Here is a 21,101-nt window from a genome sequence, read left to right as displayed (position 1 = left end):
TTGTAGAACCCATTCATGGCAATCCATCTCGCTCCTGGGGTTTTTGTTGCTGTTAGCTTTGTTTTGTTTTAAACTGAAAACCTCAGGCTATTCACTGAGTTGCCAAAACACAGTCAGCAGTGGAGACATGTAATAAAGCATGTGGTAAAGGTAGTGGGGACTACCTCTTTTAAAAAGGAAATTTGTTACTGGATAAATATAGTGTTAAATTATAATGCACCTCAAAACACAGACTCCACCTAGCAAAGAAGGGAACAAAAGGATATGACTGCTGTCATATATACCAGTGGATCAGTCTTACTAAGTTATGTGGCAGGAAGAATTTGAAATACAGAACTGCCAGTTCTCAAAACACTTTACATATGATGTCTTTATGCGTCCGTCTTCCATCTGTTTTGTAAAGATTGCTCAAATGTTTCAGAAATCTTCTTAGATCCTTGAGAGGTTACCAAAGTCAACTTATTGAAGTAAAATTAGTGTGTTATATCTTCTTCTGCAGGCTTTGAAGTACCCTTACTTTCAAGTTGGCCAAATTTTAGGACCTCCTCCACAGTATCTGGAGAAGCAAACTCCTGTTAAAGCAGTTCAGCCAACAGAGCCAAAGCCATCTTTACCTAAACTGGAAGCTAAGCCAGAACCTCCATCTTCACCTGATTTACCTGACAAAACACAGCCACAGCACTTGCCAAAGGTTAACCACCAGCCTCTCCAGCAAATTCAGTTGCCTCAGAATACAGCTAACCAGCAAGTACCAAAGCAGCAGCAGCCACAGGCACAGCCACTTTTTCCACATATCAATAAAAACTCACCGCCTGTAAGTTGTCTTCAATAACTACATAGATGGTTTTATTAGAAGTTCTTAGTATTTTCAGCCAGGTGATGCCTTGAAAATTGTCATATGTTTTATTAGAGGAGATACAGATAGATAACTAGAGACTAATTGAAGATATAACTGTCTGCTTATTAAAATTTTATAGCAAGTCAGAAGAATAGATTGCTCGTAACAAGTGTGTTCATTATAATAACCCTCAGTGAAGTGCTTATGCAGTAATGGAGTTGAAAGAGCTGTCACTTATTGACCTTTGAGAAACAATTCACAACTATAATGTCAGTACACAACAGAGAAGTGGAAAGGGAGAACTTCACTTGCTTCATGCAGGAAAATACCAAAAAAGGTACATCTAGTTCCTAACCTTGTAAGAATTTAGCAATTATGATTTTTAGGAAGATGAATAATGAACTTTGGTTAGTAACTTCCATTTTGCTTTTGACTTGTTACTCACTGAACTGCAATACAAAGTATGTTAAAAATAAGAGGTATTCAGAGAATCCTGGAAAGCAAATGATAAATAGAAGGACAGTTTTAAAACTTAGTAATTTCATTGGAACAGAATGTTAAAGAAAAGACCTGCTCAGTATCCTTTTTTCGCTGTATTTACTTCGGGGGCACAGCAGTGCTCTATTTCTTGACAGCTCACCTACCACTGTTCAGGGCATGAGTTCAGCAAGATGCCAGAAATAGTGGCTGAGCACTGAACTGGATTTGCAGACAGAATGTTAACCTCAGGTAGACTTGAGCAATTCAAGGATGACAGTCCAAAAGAACTACAGTCCAAATACATGCTGGCATTATTGTTATGTTTTGTGCTTAAAGTCATAATGAGACTATGACCAAAATAGGTACAACACACTGGGAAAAATTTCCTCAAAGTCTGTAACCAGTAGTCAGGAGTTACACTAGATACAAAATACAAAATTTTATAATTGAATTAAAGTGCTTTGATTATAATTTTAACTTTTTGTTGGTTTGTTTGTTTGTTTGTTTGTTTGTTTTATTATTTAAAATAGAAACAAGCAGCTAATGGTCCTCTGAATGGTGTACTAGGTCCTAAAAACTGCAGAAGACGATGGGGTCAGACTTTGGTAAAGGCCGTGGATAGCTGGGATGAGTTGGATGACCCTGAATTTGGAATGTCATGTTCAAAGAAGCCCAGCATTGCACTGTTAAAAGAAAAGAAAAACAAGGAATTTCTTTTTAAGTAGGTCCTACAATTACAAAATCACAATTTCTTTTAGTTAATAGTGTCTAGAAGTAGTTTTATAGATTGATTAAGATAAAGTCTATTAAAATAGAAGTCACCAAAATTCTGCTAGAATGCCAAGAATTGGTTGAGCAGATCAGCTTTAGGTGTTACGTTGTCATAGTGCCAGTAATATATAAAAAGAATCAAATTTCTTTTCAGGCATTATATGGTTCAGGTGTTTGTTGTGTATTTAAGAAACTGCTTTACTAAAATTTGACATACTAACATTACTTCCTTTCTCAGTTAAATGGCACTGTATTCTGCCATTTGGCCACATTTGCTTTTATTCCATAGTGTTAGATACATTTCTTTCTTCAAATCCCAGGTTGTGAGGGATTAGGTTTGACTGTTACCTTATGGAAACAGATTCTACAGAGAAAAGTAGGATAAGTGAGGAGCCCTGTATTCTTCAGGCTAAGGTCAGCTTGTGGTATTCTGAGCTGGAGTTGTTGGTCACATGGTTTGAAAATTTTGATTTTTTCAGTGTGCCAGATTCAAAAGCTTCATGCTGTATCCAGCCAGGAGGGGGAAACAAGATTCTGATGAGAAATGATTCGGAAAGATCAAATACATCAGCAAAAGATTACTATATAAACCAATCAAGATACCTGCCTGGTAAGGTTAAAAGTCAATACATATGGAAAATGCAAGCTGTGCACAATCTGCATACAGTACATTTAAGCTTTAGATTTCTCACTGGATAGTTTTATTTTTCATAACCAGCTAAATTTTCAAGTTTTGCACCAAATGCCTTTCCCCGAATATATGACAATTGATACAGCAGTTCCTGGCTATATAAACATGGCAGGACCTCAGTACTGCTTGTACACCATAAAAGTTCACAGGCCCTCTTATGACCAGTAACATAAAAAATCCTCAGTAATATAAATCCAATGTGTCTTGGATTACTAAGAATATATCCTGATTAATCTATAAGCAGGTGTACGTGGGGACTAAAGAAACTATGTACATTTTTTTCATCAGGACTATAGTGAGAGGTTTAGGAGTAACAGATTCAAATGGAAAGAGGGGAAATTTAGAAAAGATATACAGAAGAAATTCTTTACTGTGAGTGTGGTGAGGCACTGGACAAGTTGTCCAGAGGACCTGTGCACACCCCATTCCTGGCAGTATTCAAGGACAGGCTGGATGGAAGATTGAGTAACCTGGTTTAGTGGAAAGTGTCTTTTCCCATCCAAACCATTCATGATTTTATATAGTGCATATTTACCAATTTTGCAGTGTCAGAATGTTTGGGTTTTCTGAACATAAGTTCTGATAAACCCAGTCCCCTTCCTTGTACAAAGTGTTTAGAAATAACCATCTATTGGCACTGGTAGGAATTCACACACACATTTCATTTTCCAAGGCAGTTGCCTTTCTTTAAAAATAAATATCTTAGTCTAAATCTGGTGATTTTGTCAGGAAAATAACATTATATTTAATTACCGGGTATGAGAATGGAAAGGAGAAAGCAAAGAGAATGTTTTCTTTAGTTAGTATTCATTTAGTATTTAATTCTTAAAATTAAATTATTTTCTTGGTGTCTCACTCAGTAGCTTTTGTTACCATGATCTGTAATCCACGTTTGAGAATTTAGGTGACTCACAGAGGAATTCCCCATTGTCAGGCAGGTTGTTTTGTTACAACATATGATTAATTTGTCAGGAACTCATAGGGCAGTGATGACTTCTGAATATGAAATCAATTCTTGAATGTTAAATAGGATGCTCAGAGATTCAACAGTTAAAGTCCTAAAGAAAAATATAAAGAGCGAGAAACTTCCCTATCTAAAGGTAATAGAAATGGAAGAGTCATCTGTATTTCTTAGATTTTTTTAAGCACAATTCTAATGTCTCCATGGTTTTCAATGAGAAAGGCATAGATGTAAAAAATAATTAATTTCAACATTTAAGGGAATAATAGGTCCAAGGAACATAGTTGTTATTTATCCATATTACTTTAGTTCTGCAACCACTAGATCTGGGAGCTGCTTTCATGTGTTGTAATCCTATTAACTCTTGTAATGCTCATAATGTGCAGAAGTAACAAGAACCTTTTTCCTACTTTTTAACTTAACCCTTGAAGAAATAGTTTCTTTTTAACCTTGGGAACCCCAATTTTTGATAGATTTTTTTTAATTTGTGTGTTCCTTTTTTGACAGACAGAAATATCAATTATGAGATTATTGTTTTATAGAAACCAAGTACCTATACTAAAAAGTCTTTTTGATGTTCTCTTGAAAGCATGAAGAGAATTGTTCTTAAATTACTGTCACTGGTTTTCATGGTTCTGCTTAAAAATCTAATCAATGGACATCATTAATTTACAATAATGGTGATTTGCATTATAAGACAAATGATTCAGTGTTGGTTTTCTGTTCTAGAAATTTATTGATTTAATTAAGTTTGAAATTTGGTATTTATAAAATCTTCCAACCTTTTTTTTTTTTTAAGGCGTAAACCCAAAGAGCGTCTCTTTAGCAGCAGTCAATAAAGACGGATCACATGGAACCTGGAGCAACCAGTTGTTTGCTAAATCACTGGCAAATGCTGGGGGAGGAGTGACTTACAGCAGAAATACTACAGGTAGAAGTGTAATTGAAAACGGTCGTATTATATCTCCTTGTACTTTAATTAATGTAGTTAAGACCATCTGGTTTAATTTCTGCAGTTCAGCTTGGATTCTAGGCTCTTTTTTTCCTCTTCTCTTTGGGGAAAGACTCTTAAAAAACCAACTTTTTCAGGTGTGATATAATGTATTGCTTTCCAAACAGAAGGTATCAACTAGCCCCTATTTATAAAGTTCTGTCAAGATAAATTTTGTATATAATCCACTGAGACCATTATTTTTCTGTATTTAAGCAAGTAGTTTGGCCTCATTACTGCCTGCTCCCTATGCCATGGAACACTGTCAAACAGCAATCTCACCCACAAAAACAAAAGGGTGGGTGGTGTGCTCATGTAATACACATGCTGCTTAATTTTTTAGACATGTCTTTTATGAATTTGCTGGCTTTGTCCTAAATCCTTTGCTGCAAGAAAAGTCCCCTTATTTCCAGGAAGGAACTTCCAGTGAGACTGTTTTGTGAAGAGCACTACTATCAGCATTCTATAGAAGTCCAACACTAGTTAAACACTTTATCTAAGATTTCACTGAGGAACGCATCAGACTCCAGACTGAAATCTGTCTTCTCAGTGCCAAGTCCTGTATCTCAGGTACACTGTCCCTGCTATGGGAGGTTACCTTGTTAACAATTCTGCAGCCACTCTCCAGCTTGCATGAGCCACTCTCCAAATACTTTAGTGCCAATAAACCCCCCAGCTTTACATGCTTGTACAGCAAGAACTTCAGGAGGTTTGTTCACATGCAGATGCTGCACCCCTTTTTAACAGAACTTTAGTAACCATTCTGCTGTGTCAACAAACATGATTTTCCCCTATGAAAGTCAGGTGAGCTGAAGTTGTTCATCTGAATTAATGTGCAAGATTTTAGAAAGTGGAAAAGCAACAGAACCTACCAGAATTTTTTGTGGAATAGAAGAGGTTTTTTAAAGCAATCATCTTGCATATCTTTTATGTTTTGTGAAATAGAGCGTCCATATGCTTCAGAAACAAATTATTTATAAGTAATCTTGCAAGGGAATCAGGCACAGAAAAGCCAATATCTGCTTCCAAAAGTTTTCATCAATAGACTAGACACCTACCTACTGAACTACACTGAAGATTAAATTAGGATGAATGCTAATGGTAGAAATCATGAATTTGTCTTACTACCAAGAATTTAAAGAAAAAAAAGCACTAAAACTGATTATTTTTTGTTTGAAAATTCTTGTTATTATTTCTATCAGTGTCTTAAATTGCATGTGATATTTCATATACTGGGGAGACAGCAACATTTAAGACAGACACACATGAAACCAGGATAGATGGATCACAGAAATACAAGACATGTAAACTATATCTTTTCTCTTTTCATATTGACAGTCTGAAAGTCAACACTGCTGTGTTTAAATAACTATGTATAGTTTATTTAAGTAGGCTTTGTCTTTTTTCATCAGCCACAAATTGCTCTAAGGCAAAATAAGAGCAAACAGTTACAAACGCTTTATTTTATGAATGATTGTAAGCTTATTATCAGTCAACTTTGAAGATATTACCAAGTCATTAAAATTGTAAATGGAATGTAATTGTATGGTTAGTAAATCATGTTGTTAGCCCATAATTAGAATGGACCTCGTGAAGTAGCTTGTTGGAGTAACATTTCCTGCTTACGAAAACAAGGATAAGACATTATAGTTACTAATGTATCAGATATTCAGTCTTGCTTGCCTTTTTTTCCTCCTCAGTTCTTTTAAGTCACTTAGACTTATTCTTCATATCCTTCTTCTAAAGTTCTGTCCTTCCATCTTTTTCTTCCTTAAATTTTCCTTTTCTACAGATGAGAACTTAATTATACCTATTGAAAAGCTATCATGCAAAGAAAGGTTGAATGAAAAATTAGAGGATCCAAAAGGTAATTTATATCAATTATAGCTGGTTTTTTGTACATTTCCTATTTATGTTTTACAGTTTCTTGTAAAGAAAATTACACTTACAATGCAGGTTCCTGATAATTGTATATTTCCATTTTTAGTAGCAGTCTGTTTTGTCAAACCTTGCTCTCTTCGTTATGGCTTCTTCTGGATTCTTAGAACTTTGTGTGTTTTAAAAGGCAGAGAATATTTTATTACCCTAATTATGGGTCACTGGATAATGGTGAGGAAGTGATCCTAAAGCAGCATGTGCATGTCCCCTCAGGGATGGGTTGCTTGTGACAGCACTCAGGACTTGCATCTTTTCCTGCATTTGGATTCTCTGCCTGTTGCACTGATCTTACAGTGCTGTGCTTGCACAGTTTTTGGTGGAGTTACCTTAGAGTAAAAGGGAGGAAACTCAGGATTCCAGACAGCCTAGTTTGTGTCTTTTAGTTCCACTGCTCTGAGTGCGAAATTATCACGGAGTGTTTGTGTGCAAAGGAACTTTATGGGATTGCACCAAGGCCAAAGGTTTAGAAGACAGAAAAACTGGCAAAGCAGACACTGTGTTTTACTGTAACTGCCATTGAAGCTGTGATGAAAATGCTCACACTTGATGAAGGTCAAAATAAAATACTCTGTAAAGCCTTCTACTTCACAAATTTAATACTACTGAACACAGAGCCATACCATGGACATTGTGCCACCACTGTTGTAACACTGTCCCAAGTGATGACAGACATGAAGAAGGTAAGACATTTCTGTGGATCAGGGAGTCTAAGAATTGTAACAGATCTTCCAGTCTTCCACTGGACACTAATTTCAGTACTAATTTTATGTGTACATGCACATTGCTTCCCAGCTTCCAAATGAGGATGGCTATGTCAGCCTTCCCAGGGCAGCACTGCTTTAAAGAAAGATCTGGACCAAAACTAGGCACAAATAGAATTAAACCAGGGTTAAAGAGAGAGGATAATTGAGTCTGATTTTTATAGCAGGCCTTCAACTGTGGGAACTGTCAAAGTCAACTCCAAGTTGTACCCCATTCCACAAGAGATGTTGGACTGTATTTTTTATAATAGATTTAGGGCAAACATGTTGAGCACAAGAGTAGTACTGAGCACTAGTTATACCAGCTTCCAGTAAAGCAAGTAGATGTAAACAAAAGGTAAGATCCCACATTTCTCTGCAACTCATAGTGTAAACCTTTCTATGAGGTCTTAAGTTTAGTGGAAGTACTAATGAAATATTCATCCTGCTCTTTGTCTTTATTCCTGCTGAATTTCTGTCTATTAAGTGCTGAAAAGAGTCCAGCTAATCTACAAAGCAAAGAATGAATTCAGTGAAAGAATGTTTGTTTTTCCAAGAGACAAGCACTAGGGAGTTTTTCAAGAACACTCATAATTGGTACTGTTGTGGTACTGCAGATATAATTTGAAGTGACTATTAAAAATAGGCAGAGTTTTCTCAGTGCAGCTGAAAATTCTAAAATTCTGTAATGTAAACAGGAAATCCTGGCTTTGTAAGTAGTGGTGCTTACAACCCATCAGGACTACACACCTCTTCCTTCCATAAGAAAGAAGTTGGATCAGCTGGACAACGGATACAGCTAGCACCTCTTGGTACATCTGTATCAGGTATGAAATATTCTTTTACTACTCATATCCAGGACAAAGAGAAATGCTCATTTTCCATGCTTCCTAAGAGATGTATTAGCTCTTGGTAAGGTTTTTCTCAAGTTTTGTAAATAGAATTGTAGGGCATAAATTCTTAATGCAAGTCAACTACATGTAGGTGCCTAGAGGCTGTTCTGATAGTTAGAGAAACTACTGCTACTAATATTTGTTAGATAAAAGAGAAAATAATTACATAAGGTGCAAAGAAGATTTGGACCATTTGTTAAACTACTGTTCATTAGTGGTGATGGGCTAAGCAGAATTGTAAAAACATATAACTCCACAACTCTATAGTAAATAGTCATGTAGTTGGGACTCCATTCATTTGTTAGAAAATAATGTGAAATCTGTTCTGGATGCTACTTTTACCTTGGATCCTCTGCAGTGTTGGTGACATTCTGAGCACCTTCTTCACTGTCATGTTTCTGATTCAGAGACGATGAACAGGAGTGCTCAGGATGCAGGAGAAACTGAAGATTTAGAGCTGTTGTCCACACCCAGAAGCCCACTTCTCTAGTTACTTCAGAGGAAATAGCAAGACCCTAAGCCAATGGTGAATTGTTTAACTAAAGGGCCTGTGGCAGACCAATCTGATATGGTCATTCTTAATAATGTTGTCTTTTTGCTGACGTGCTCCTTTGAGTTGCCTGTTCTCCTTAAGAACTTGCAAGTGGCTTCAGAGAACTGGGACAAGAGGGAAAGAAGGAGATGGCATGCACACACACACACACATATATATATATATGTATTAAAAATATGCTTAGATTTATGTATATTCTGTGTCTGACTTGATCAGAAGCCCACCAAGGAAGTCTGGAGCTTCCCTTCATTATCTTATTGCTTGACTGCTAAAACACTGCTGTGAGAGTTGATTTGTCACAATGCATGGATCAGGAAGTTCACAGGAGGACAAAATCTGCAATTCTTTCTGCTGTGAATAGTGAAGAAAAAAAAAAAAAAAAGGCATTGCATGTGGTGTTCCAAAGGAAATAATCTGTAATTAGAGGTGGAATATGTGTAGTAGAAGTCAGAAAGGCTGGCAGATGGAGGTCAATTAAGATACTCTTCCATGTCCTGGAGAAGAACAAGAATCCTATGGCTTAAACCATTTGTATTTAGCTTAAAGTCTTCAGACTTATATGGGAAGAGAGATAAGAACAAAGCAAATGGTGGGTTTGATCTCCTAGATGCCAGTATTTGAACATTAACATTTTTGGTGACCCTTTGCTTTATATTATCCAAAATGTATTAAGTTATGCTCTCAATTGTTTTTGTTCTTTTATTTTTTCTGTTACAAGATCCATTTTTCTGAGGAAAATACCAGGAAAAGTGACCTTTATTGCCAAGAGAGTGTAGGCTGGAATCATACTTGCTGATGCAAGATAGGGAATGCCAGCCTACAATAAAGAGTTTTCAAAGACCCCTAATTTCAGCTCCCTTTTTAAATGTCTTGCTCCTCACCTGTTCCTTAACATGTTCAATCCACTGCAATACCAAAAACAGGTGGTTTTCTCTAAGAAACAGAATGCTACCTAGGCACCCATTCAGTTTAAATATTAAATGTTGTTTTAAAGAGTATCAGTACATAATAAGACTAAACTACAAAAGTAGGAATGGAAGGGGCAGGATCTACCTTAGGAATGCTAAGGAAACAAGGGAAAGGTAGAGCAGGAATCTGGATAAAAGGGGTCCTGGCTGGCTAATTTTAAAGATCTGGGAAAATGGTTGAATTAGTCATGAACATGAAGAAACGTCAGCCCCTGCAGCAGAGCAATTACTTTAGTCACATGAAACTCAAGGAAATAGCAGCTACCTGAAATGTCAAAAGGGAAAATCCGAATAGGAAGGCTAGGAATACAGTGGTCTGCTACTTCTAGTGCCTAGAGATCAGGTGGGTGCCAATATTAAGAGCGGAAAATAGCCTTCAAACTTGGAATAAATCCTACTAAATCAATGGAGAAATGGGAAATGGAGCAAAGAAGACTTGCCACCAAGTACACCAGGAGATAAGCACGAGGGGAATAAAAGGCATAAAATCTCAAAAGGAACAAGAGGGTCTCCAGAAGCTGTCTTTCAGTCTAAGCTGTCTGAATCTTAATCAGTTTATCAATGTTATAATGACATGCTTTTTTTAATATTTGAGATAAAAGAACACTTTCATACTGTAGCAGTTTTGTAACAGGAGATACAGTTGTAGACATTTGCATAAGTTTTTCCACTGAATTTCATTCTCAGTGTTTTTTTGAGGGATTGCTGCAAAACAACTATTTAGTAGGTGAGAATAATACACACAAACTATTGGAAAAAATAATCTTATCTGAAAACAAGCATAGATAGCATGGTCTCAGGCACATGGTGTGATTCTTGGGGTTGTCCTGTGTGGGGCAGGAGTTGGACTCTACATCCTTGTGGGTCCCTTCCAGGGTGTTTTATGACATATAGGAGACCAAAGCATCCTGCTACATTAGCATCCTTGAGTACCACATCATCTGTAAGCTCTCATTCTTTTCTCTGTAGAGGACTAAAGTACCTTTTTAGTCGTAATTAATTCTGAGTTCTTGTTCCTTTCAGATTATTCCTGGAAGAACAAAGCTGCTCGTCCTCCATTACCAGGTCCTACATTCAATGCAGCAGCCAAAAACATGAGTATCTTAACTCGCCCCCCAATTCAGCGAGTACATGGGAGAACAGACTGGGTGGCCAAATACGGAGGGAACAGATAGAAAATGCCATCCTGTGTGGACATTACATGCTCAGTGTTCAGTCCTCCTGCACTTGGAAACCTGAAAAGCCTATTTGCTCCAGCTTTTCCTAAGACTGTGCAATAGTAAAGGGAAAAAAAAGACCTTGTGTTCTGTAACCTGTATAGTACGTATAACACCATGCAAAATACTGGCTGCAGAGTAGGATGCAATGAAGTATTTTGCAACACATATTGCCAAAATTGAGAAGTAGATTTCACCTGATGTTTTCTATAGATAGATCTCCTGTTCTTGTACTCTTTGGAACAACTAGGGTTAGGGTTGTTCATCCAGTGGAACAGCTGCTGCTGGGATGTGCTTGAAGCACACAAGCAGCACAAAGAAGAGCTGAAGCAGAGCAGCACCAGGCTTCCAGGTGTTAGGCTGGTTCCTTAGCAGGAAGATGGGAGTGAAAGCACAGATCTGGCTTTGTGAAGAATGTCAGTCTCCTGCAAGGATTTCAGAACTCACTTGTAACTAAGAGTTACTCAGCGTCTGTAAGGTGCAAATATTGATGAGCAATGAGAACTGAAACCCTTGTAGTAGGACATAGGCAATCCACTGATAGACACTACATAAGGAAGGTCTAGAAATATGGCTGGTAGAGGGCTGTTGAATGCTGTAGCAATATTGGAAAATAGCTAAACAAGTACTGAATGCTACTTACCAAGCTGTGAAGTGAAGCCTAACAATCAGATTCTGCTGTTTTAATTAATTTATTGCCATTTTTGGTCAAAGACCTGTAGAGCTTTATCTCTGCCCTGTCAAAGGAGTGTCACAGTGACCTTTTAAAGAGCCTAAATCACTGCAGTCTGTCATTTTAAGGGTGAATTAGCCAAAAAATGCCTAAATTATCACTAAACTCTTGTTCCTACATGTCTTTATTGGGTGGTAAGACTAAACTAGAGAGTTTGAACAGTCTACACAAGGAAGAATATTGGTTTGTTCTTCAAAGATACTGCTTTCTGTTTTAGATCTTAAAGGCCAACTTAGGTACCTGAAAACACACAGAAAACTTTAATAATTCTGTATGTCACTGTTTATATGCTCATTCAGTACCTTCCCAAGCTTTTACGCTTTTATAATAATATTGCCCAAAGGACTTTGCAGTGTACAGTAAATTGTTTATTAGGATGTTGAGCTGGGCTACTTCTGTTAACTACATTTACAATAAATGCTTTAGACTTTATAGTAACATTAAACTTGCCATTTTGAAGTACAAACTGAGTAAGCTTTTTAAAAATATAAAGTTGTTAATGATGAATTCAAGCATTGTAAAAAAAAAAAAATTATTTGTATAGCTTTTATAAATGGATATTAAAATTTTAACTCTTGTTGTTGTTCCAATGTGTCATAACATAGGGGTTACATTAACTTCCTGGAAAGCAATTTAATCTAAAGCAGTTGTACCAAAAAGTCAAATATTTTGTTAAGAAAATTGCACCTAAAGAAAACACTTTTTTTTAATACTGTAAGAGCTATGCAAAGATAGGGCTGTCTGGTTAGTAATGCACTAGAGAGTTTAATTCAATTGCTGCTGGTCTAGGGGTAAGTATTTCTCATTCCCTTAGTGCTAAGAGATGACCCTATGCTACTTAAATGCATCTTAATTTAACTGTAGAACATATCTGTAGCTTGCTGTGGCAACTAAGGACACCCTCAGACAGTTTGTAACAAGCATAAAAGCTATGATTTTATAATTAAAAAACAAAATTAATTAATCAATCACTTGTCTCTAGTACAAGATGCCAATTAGTTAAAATCAAAGCCTGGTCAATGAATTAACTAATAATGTGCCAATAGCTCATGTGTCTGTGAGTCACCTTAGAGCAGAAAAATAAACAGATACTATTTATGGCACTAAATGTGGTTAGAAGAAACATGCTGTCCTTGCTGTGTGCTAATGAACCTTGAAGGAGCTTTGGCATAACCAGATCATTCTTTACTTGTCCACAAGCAAAGCATAGCAAGTGTTGAGTAATTCTTGTTGCTAAAGCAAGGAAAGGGTAACATGCATTGTACAATCATTTAACTGATTCATTGGTATACATCAGACTGCTAGTGCAGAAATGCTTAAAAAAATATTATATGAATAAAATTTCAAAGGGGTAAAAAGTATGGCTAAGATTTTTATCTTGTCCCTTTGCCTGTATTTCTGCTGTTTATCCTGAGCATGAGCGTTCTACCACAAGTTCTGAATGACTTCTACCAGCAGTTCTCAATTCAACCCATTGCTTTCCAAAGCCCAGGAAACAGCAGCAAGGGTTCACACTTTGATATAAAAGTTTAAAAGCTTACCAGTCCAGTTTTCTGCTTTCTGTTGTCTTTATTCTGTTAAAGACAACTGTAATTCAAATTCACAAGTTACCTGATTTGAGAACCAGCATTATACAGCTCCAAAACTGCTGGGTCATGGCTATTCTTAGTTTATTTCAGGAGATGCATTTATGTTTGCATCCTACTCCTACAGCAGAAAACTGCTTCAATAGAAATATGAAGAGGTAAAAAATCCCCCATAAAGCAGTTTAAAGAGAAGTGTCTTAAATGCTAATGTCTGCCTTACTAACTTTTTCGAGTTAGAACAGAGATGTGGAGACACCTGCCCACCAGTGCTGGGTCCTGGGCTGGAATTAGGCACTTAAAAGGGTGACATATTAACAAACCATCTGCTGTCCTGCACACCCCTTATTTCTATGCAGGGAGGTAGGGGAGAAATGCAAATACAGGTGAACACCTGAAGCCAAACTCTGCAGGGTGATGAATAAGGGCTCTAAGAAGATGCTCTGAGCACAGTTCCCCATCCAGACCTGTCTGTGCTCAAGCCAGCTCTGACCCAAGTTGTCTGGCCTGGGACCAGGCTGTTAAGACTCTTGCTGGAGCTGCATTCATTCCTGGCCATGTCCCTGCAGATCTGCAACCCAGTCTGACTGACCTGGCATCCTGGTTTGACCTCAGCCCTGCCTCATCCCTGTGACTTGCCTGGCAAACCACTGCCCTGCTGGCAGAGCCTGGCTGTGGCCACTGGCCCAGCTCTGCACCTCCTGCTCATGCAGCACAAGGTCACTGCCCTGCCTGTTTTGCTGCAGCAAGGGAGGAGGGAAGGAAAACCACATGATGTGACTCTCCTGCCACGGTACTACCCTGATACTCAGAGAATTCTGAGCAACTCCAGAGTCTCACCAATCTAATGGACCAGCCCTCTTGCTTCCATCTCTCTCAGTACCAGGCACCAAAGAAAGAAGGTTAAAGAAATTGAAGCTCAGGATCTGTGCAAAAAGGGACATAAGTTAAATGAGACAAGAAAAGGGATACATTATCATCCATGTCTATCTTCCAGGATATTTCTCTATGTATGGTTTATATTTAGAATGATTTCAGGCATTAAGAGAATCAACTGAGGACAAAGACTGATCAAATAAGCCCTTTGGTCTTTAAATAAACTTTCCTACAGTATTTTCTAAATCTAAAATAGATAATCCCCTCAGGAAAAAAAAACCAAACCCAAACAAATCCCAAACTAAAAAACTTTAATATAATGTTTATCTGAATATATGGTCTGTATGCTTTTGTGCTCTCCACCTCCCTCCCAGTTCAGATTTTTATATTTAAAAGTATTTTATACAATTCATGCTTGCAAATATATCCTGCCACCCTGCAGGAAGGGCACCATACTGTATCAATCCAGATTAACAATTAGAGACAAAATACACTGTGTAGAACACAAAAGTTTGCAATAATAATTTCTTAGTTTATTTTAAATAACCTTTTAGTAGAGCTGTGTGTATAATTCAGCATTGCCAAATAAAGTATATTTTTGATTTATGAGTAGTAATCTGTAGAAGTGAAATGAATGACATATAGCTGAGCTTAGAAGTGATTACAGGGTATGGGTAAACATTTATTGCATTACAGCAAAGCCTCGACAGCCGGCTCTGTGATTGTGTTTTCTGGGACCAAGTGGTAACACACAGTGCTGGGATAACAAACCCCCTGACTGACAAATGCTGTGAATGGATAAACTGGCATGGAAAGGGAAATGGAACATCATAAGCATGTTTATTGTATTAATTGCTAGTGGCAAATCGGTAACTCCTCTGCCCTGGTTTTAGAGGTATACATGATTTTATAAGGACAAGTCAGATGTGCATTTAAGCTTCAATCCTGCAAATGTCTGATGCAAGGGCTAGGAAGTCTTTGTCGACACTTAGCTACAGGACCAGAAGCTAAACTAATGCTCTGCTCATGTTTTCTTGCTCGCTTTCAGTGCAGAAAATGTTAAGACAAATACCATGACAAGGGCTCTCTGTGTCAGTCCCTTAAAAACACAACCCATGTGCATTAGGATATGAAAAATAGAGCGCACAGGGAGCAGTGCCTTTTCCACTTATGTGCAGCACATTTAGGCAGTTGCATTTTTGGGCTTCTCAGTCATGTGTCTTCAAGTCACCTGATGCAGATTTAGGGCTTAATAGGTTTTTTCCATCATCTGCAATCCAAGCCGTCCAACCATCAGTAAACTGTGGAACAGAATAGTTGTTATAAAAAAAAGGGAGGTGGAAGCAAAAATCCCACAAAGAACAAGGAAGAAAACACTGACATAATTTCATTTAGCTGAATGCCACCGCAAGATTTCATTTTTTCACAGAACTTACCATGTAACATTTTTAAAACAATATAATCCATAAATAAGTTAAATAAAATGTTCATTCAATAACACAGACAAGAACATAGGATAGGTGGTTACCTGGCACCGGCAATTATCCCGGGCATTGCCTTTTTGGAGTTGTAAAATCTCATTCCCATAACAGCAGACAAGGTGCCAGATGCCACTGTTGAAAAGAAGCCCAGACAGAACCATTTGCCACAGAAATGCCAGCACAGCATTGCCACACTTTGACACTGAGCAGCACCATCCAAACAGACGTACACATACAGACAGGAATGCCTCCCTCTGTGAGTAAATTTGATTTTCTTCAGCCTCAAAGCTGTCATTACAACCTTATCAGCAGCTTTGGTAAGCACATTCCACTGCTCAGCAGAATCAAGGAGATCTCACCACAGTTGAGACCATGGTCTGATCACACACAAACTCTAATCCTCTGAACAGGTCACTAGCTCTCCCTCAACCCTTATTTACAAAAGAATGATTATTCCCTCGAACACAGGCAAGCTCAAAACTGCCAGAACGCTGGGATGGTGACACTATTCACACTGTGGGAAGTAAATATTATTGACATTTTCCATTTCTCTGCAACATTCTGAACTGGAACGTGGCACCAAATAGTACAACTGGAAAGAAAACAACCCCATTTGAAAATGTTTGGAAAACAATCCAAAGGATCAAACTGAAAGAGCAATCAACATCTTAGACACTGCTCCAAATTATTTTATCTCTAAATGTGGAAAAGGAATCCCATCAACATTCACATGAAATTTACAGGGCCATTGTTTCTTATAGAAGAAAGGCAGGTGAAAGTGCTGTATACCTTTTTCCAAAGCCTCAAGTCTGTTTGCATCAGAGGGGGTAAAAGGTATTCTAGAGATCCTCTGTCAAGGTTCTATTTCTGCATTTCTACCCCGCTGTACTGGGACTAACTTACTGCTCTGCAGAAGCGACAGCTGCACGTCGCAAGGAGGGCCGAGGATGGTGGATGGATGGATGGATGGATGGATGGATGGATGGATGGATGGATGGATGGATGGATGGAGAGCTGTACTAGACTGTGACAAATCACTGCTTTTAAGAAGTCCATTTGAAAGCACTCTGTGCACCACATCAGGATATACAAAAGCTGCTCATCCCTCTTCCATGACACTGCCTAAAAACCCATGCCAGAGATGCACAGCCACTCCCATAGCATGCCAGAGTGGAAGGACAGTTCACAAATGGAAGTTGTGCTTTACATTGAGCTGCATTCTATGTTTCATTCCTTAACACGAGGTTGGTCCTCTACAGTGGCTTCAGAGAGCCTTTCAACACATTAGTCCTATTGCTTTAAAATAGTCTTAAATCACTGTAAAGCTATAGTATCATAGCACTAGTAACTACTATGGAGTAGTTACAGAACTAGCAGGCTCCTCAAGAAGTCATCTAGGATACTTTAGTGATAGTGGTTTAACCAGATATTACACTCCTGCAGCAGGGGAACTCCCAGAGGTTCACCTGAGTGCTTCATAATACTTTCCAGTGATTTCATCCTTCTCTTTCCCATGAAGTGTTAACTGCAAGCTTAACACCCACAATTCCTTGTAAGTTCCACTGTAAGCAAGCAGAATAGATCACTGTCTCTTTTCTTTTACGTACTGTTTGTTCCATAGTGTGTGATGCATTGGAACATGCACTGCTCCTGAGATGCTTGTGCAAACCAGGGTTCCATAAGGCCACATACCACTTGTCACAGTGCTGTCACTACTGAAAAAATAGTGCTTATTCCACCACCACAGGCTAAAAACGCTGCTTCACAACCAAAAATTTTCTATGTATGTTTCCTGCACCCAATCTGTTGGTTTAATATATTATCTAATCTGGCAGAGGAGACAGGTGTTTCTCACCAACTCTGGATTCAAACGGGACAACCCAGGTCTTCGACCCAGGTATCGTGCTCTTACACAAACACCTGGCTGTGGGCAGGAGGTCCTGCACCACTTACAGTATTTGTATAGGTAAAAGGGCACAGGGCAGCTGAAACACGCTAGAGAAAAAAAAGGTTTCTGTTCCCACCGCTGCCAGTAACACTCAGTACTCGGCTGCCGAGCACACTTACCGAGGGAAAGCCACACATTCTTCGGATCTTTGGACTGCTGGTAAGCGCCCAGTCCCGCTAAGCCGCCAAACAGAAGACCGGCAGCTAGAGAAGGGACGCTGCCTTCAATAAAAAAAAAAAAAAAAAAAAAAAAAGCAGTCAGCAGAAGAGCACGCAGAGTTAGCCTGCACACCAAACGAAAGCACTTCGCGACTTTCCCGTACCAGTAAATCCACAATACCAACCTAACCAAAGCATTAGGGGTTAGGCTGTGGGGTTTGGGGAGGTTTTTTAAGATACTTTGAGGATCTCCGCGAGCACCGTTTAGCGGGACCGGCGGGATCCCTGCCGGCAGCGGGGCGGAACTGAGGGGAGCTGAGCGGGGGACAGGGACAGCCACGGCCACCAGCACCCACCTGCCTTGGCGTAGCCCACGACACCGCCCGTGGCCACCAGCGCGGCGTAGCCGAAGCCCAGCCAGTCGTACTCCATGTGCGGGCAGCCGCGGGGAGCCGCGCAGGGCAGGGCAGGGCAGGGCAGGGCAGCGCCGACCTTGGGCCGCCCTCCCTCAGGCTCTGCCCGCCTCCCGGAGGTCCCGCCCGCCGCCCGTGACGGCGCGGGGAGGCCGCGCAGGCCGCAGCGCCCTGCCCCTGCTGGCCGGCCGCCGGCAGGATCTGCTCTATTGATTCCCGTCAGTAACGCAGCTGGGAAGTCAGAAATGAAGCAGGATTCACCCACCTCCCCTTTTCTTCCCAGGCACTGCCAGGGGTGGAAGCAGTAGTTGCGGTCGGTCCATAGCGCCTCTCCCCGCACTCCTGCCGTGCCCTAGCTGGGGTCCCTCCCACGAGAGACAGTCCTGCACAAAGTGCCACGGCCTGGGTCCTTCCATGGGGCACAGTCCTGTGGGAACAGGCTGCTCCAGCGCGGACCTTCTGCGTGTGCTGCCAGCACACTTGCTGCGGGGTGGGCTCGTCTCTCCTGGGCTGCAGGTTCCTCTGGGCCATGCCCACCTGCTCCATGTGGGGATCCAGGGGGGATCCATGGGCTGGAGGGGTTAGCCCCCCTCACCCTGGGCTGCACTTCAGGGCCAGGAAATCTCTGCTCTTGCACCTGGAACACCTCCTGTCCTCCTTCGCTGACCTTGCTGTCTGCAGGGCTGCTCCTCCCAAAAGGTTCTTGTTCCTCCCTCCAGCTGCTGATGCTGTTGTCCACTAAGTTCTTTCTGCTTCTTAAATACACTATCACAAGGTGCCACCGCTGTCATCGTGAGTTCAGGCTTGGCCAGCAGCAGGTCTATCCTGGAGCTGCCCAACATGAGGATAGGTCCTGCTGTCTCAGAAGCCAACCTTGTGCTGGAAGCCCAGTGCAGATGTCAAAAGAAGGCATCTGATTCCTGGCACAATCCCCAGCAGCACGTGGAGCAGCCTGCCAGCACTGCACTGGGTGAGTCCTTTGTTCCAAAGGCAGGCTTGCTAACTGGTGCCCAGTGCCAATTCACTCACTGAGACAGATGTTTCCATTTTTCATTCTAGCTTGCACCAGGTAGGGAGTTTGGTCCCCTCAGCTAGCATCAATACTTTACGCTATGTAACTAATTGCAGTGTTTATACATTTTAACAAACTAAGGCAGAAGCTTTCATTGGTAACATGACTTTTCTATAATTAGTACTTGACCCCCTGTCCATTTGCTAGTTAACATCACTTGCTTCTCATGCTAATTAGTCCACAGGTGCAGTTCTTTTCTTCATTTGTGTCTGGGTTCTGTTTTGACCACCTGGTCAATGTGCCAGTGGTTGTGATTGCCCACTGCCAGAATTTACTGCTGCCAGTTGTTGCTCAGTTCTGCTGACTTCTCTCCTGGTGGCACTTGTCCAGACAGCCCATTCATCTTGAGATATCTTCTCTTTTCCTTAAAACATAAGGTCAGACAAGAATATGATGCTCACAGTACAATTGCTTAATCATAACTGTCCGCTGACAGTGACTGATTGACAAAAAAAACCTGCAACCTTTGATTCGAACCCCTGTTCAAACCCTGAGGGGTGTGGTATCAGTCCCACTCCCTGAAGGACAGTGCAGCTCTCCTGGTCTGGTTCTGCAGAGGTGCCTGGGACTGACTGGCTGGAGAACAACTTTGCTGTAGATTTCCCACTCCTGAAGAGCAGGAAAGGTCTTGGACATTATAGAGTGTCACAAGAAGTTGGCCGTGAGGCAGCAACGTGCTCTTGCAGCAGAAGTGGGAGGCAGCACCCTGAGCTGCATTAAAAGGGTTTGGGCAGATGATCCTTCCCTTCAGCTCTGTGGTAAAACATAGCTGGCATCTTGGGAATTCTGCTCTAGGCTCTGTGGTGCAAGGCAGGCATTGACATACTGAGGCAGGTCCAGCAAAGGATTCTGAAGATCATTAAGGGCTTGGAGCATCGTTCATTCAAGAAGTGTCTGAGAGAGCTGGAACTGTTCAGTCTGCCTGTGAAGCTCAGGGTCTCCTTATTTATCCATTTAAATATCTGCTGGGGGTCTTCTCTGTGGTACCCACTGACAACACAAGGGGTAATAGGCACAAGTCGAAATACCATTGAAATTTCATTCAAACATAAATTAAAACCGTTTTCATTTTGAAGGTGGCCAGACAACAGAAGAGGCTCTCAGGCAGGCTGTGAAGTTTCCATCCATGGAGATATTCTTTCCCAAACTGGACACAGCTCTAACCATGCTTTGAGAAAGGAGGGTTGGCCTTGTTGGGCTTCAGAGGTCCCTTCCAGCCCCAGCTGGTCCATGACTCTGTGTGGTACAAACACAGTGAAACTGATGCAAATTTCTCAGCTATCTCTGCCTCCTCCCTTTGCAGATTCTCAGGTTTGAGAACTGAGCACTGAGGTTTGTGCTTGTGATAAAATCTTTTATGTATTTTACAGAAAGGAAGATGTCAGGCTCATGATACAAGAGACAAATTACCTTCTGACCTCTGGCAGGGCTTGTGCTTTAAAGTGTACCCAAAGATTTGCTGAACTTTGCAAGTTTCAAGTCCTGCCTATACAGCAACATGAATGACCTGTCGATATTGCTTTCTGCTTTGTTTTTCTTCCCCACCTTCACTCCTGAGGGTAGCTGTGCTTGAACCTGGATAGATTTGCAAGGAAAAGAAATTAGAAGATCTGAAACTGGAGCACAATAGGCTTTGGTCAGACCACTTATTTCACAAGGCAATGAACTTCCCTCCATGCTGGATTCCATAAAAGACTCTGAAGAAGAGGTGTGCAGGCTAGAACTTTGTTCTGTTTTATATGAGCAGCTAAGAGTACAAACATGTTTCAACTGACAATAAGTTAATATGGTTTGTC

General features: G+C 40.3%; 2 protein-coding genes across 4 annotated transcripts in view; one reads left to right on the top strand and one right to left on the bottom strand.

Annotated features, from left to right (window-relative positions):
- Nucleotides 1-12,351, top strand: part of MAK (male germ cell associated kinase) — a 28,862-nt gene extending 16,511 nt beyond the window's left edge. For 2 of the 3 annotated variants that reach the window (XM_056484053.1, XM_056484054.1), the window contains exons 9-14: nucleotides 500-814; nucleotides 1,849-2,039; nucleotides 2,569-2,699; nucleotides 4,541-4,672; nucleotides 8,109-8,237; nucleotides 10,848-12,351. In XM_056484053.1, coding sequence (XP_056340028.1) covers nucleotides 500-814; nucleotides 1,849-2,039; nucleotides 2,569-2,699; nucleotides 4,541-4,672; nucleotides 8,109-8,237; nucleotides 10,848-10,999 — 1,050 coding nt within the window. In that variant the 3' untranslated portion in view covers nucleotides 11,000-12,351. Of the gene's footprint in view, nucleotides 1-499; nucleotides 815-1,848; nucleotides 2,040-2,568; nucleotides 2,700-4,540; nucleotides 4,673-6,524; nucleotides 6,600-8,108; nucleotides 8,238-10,847 lie in introns of all 3 variants that reach the window. The other variant, XM_056484055.1, reaches the window with a different exon arrangement.
- Nucleotides 12,352-14,744: 2,393 nt separating this feature from the next.
- LOC130249353 (transmembrane protein 14C-like) lies at nucleotides 14,745-18,383 on the bottom strand. The gene is made up of 4 exons (XM_056484056.1): nucleotides 18,177-18,383; nucleotides 17,782-17,883; nucleotides 15,762-15,846; nucleotides 14,745-15,534 (listed from the first exon to the last, which is right to left on the bottom strand). The coding sequence occupies exons 1-4, from the start codon at nucleotides 18,250-18,252 to the stop codon at nucleotides 15,483-15,485; spliced, it is 315 nt and encodes a 104-aa protein (XP_056340031.1). The 5' UTR covers nucleotides 18,253-18,383; the 3' UTR covers nucleotides 14,745-15,482.
- Nucleotides 18,384-21,101: the final 2,718 nt, after the last annotated feature.

This window comes from Oenanthe melanoleuca, chromosome 2, assembly GCF_029582105.1.
Source record: "Oenanthe melanoleuca isolate GR-GAL-2019-014 chromosome 2, OMel1.0, whole genome shotgun sequence".
Lineage (NCBI taxonomy): Eukaryota > Metazoa > Chordata > Aves > Passeriformes > Muscicapidae > Oenanthe > Oenanthe melanoleuca.
This window is presented reverse-complemented; position numbering and strand designations above follow the sequence as displayed.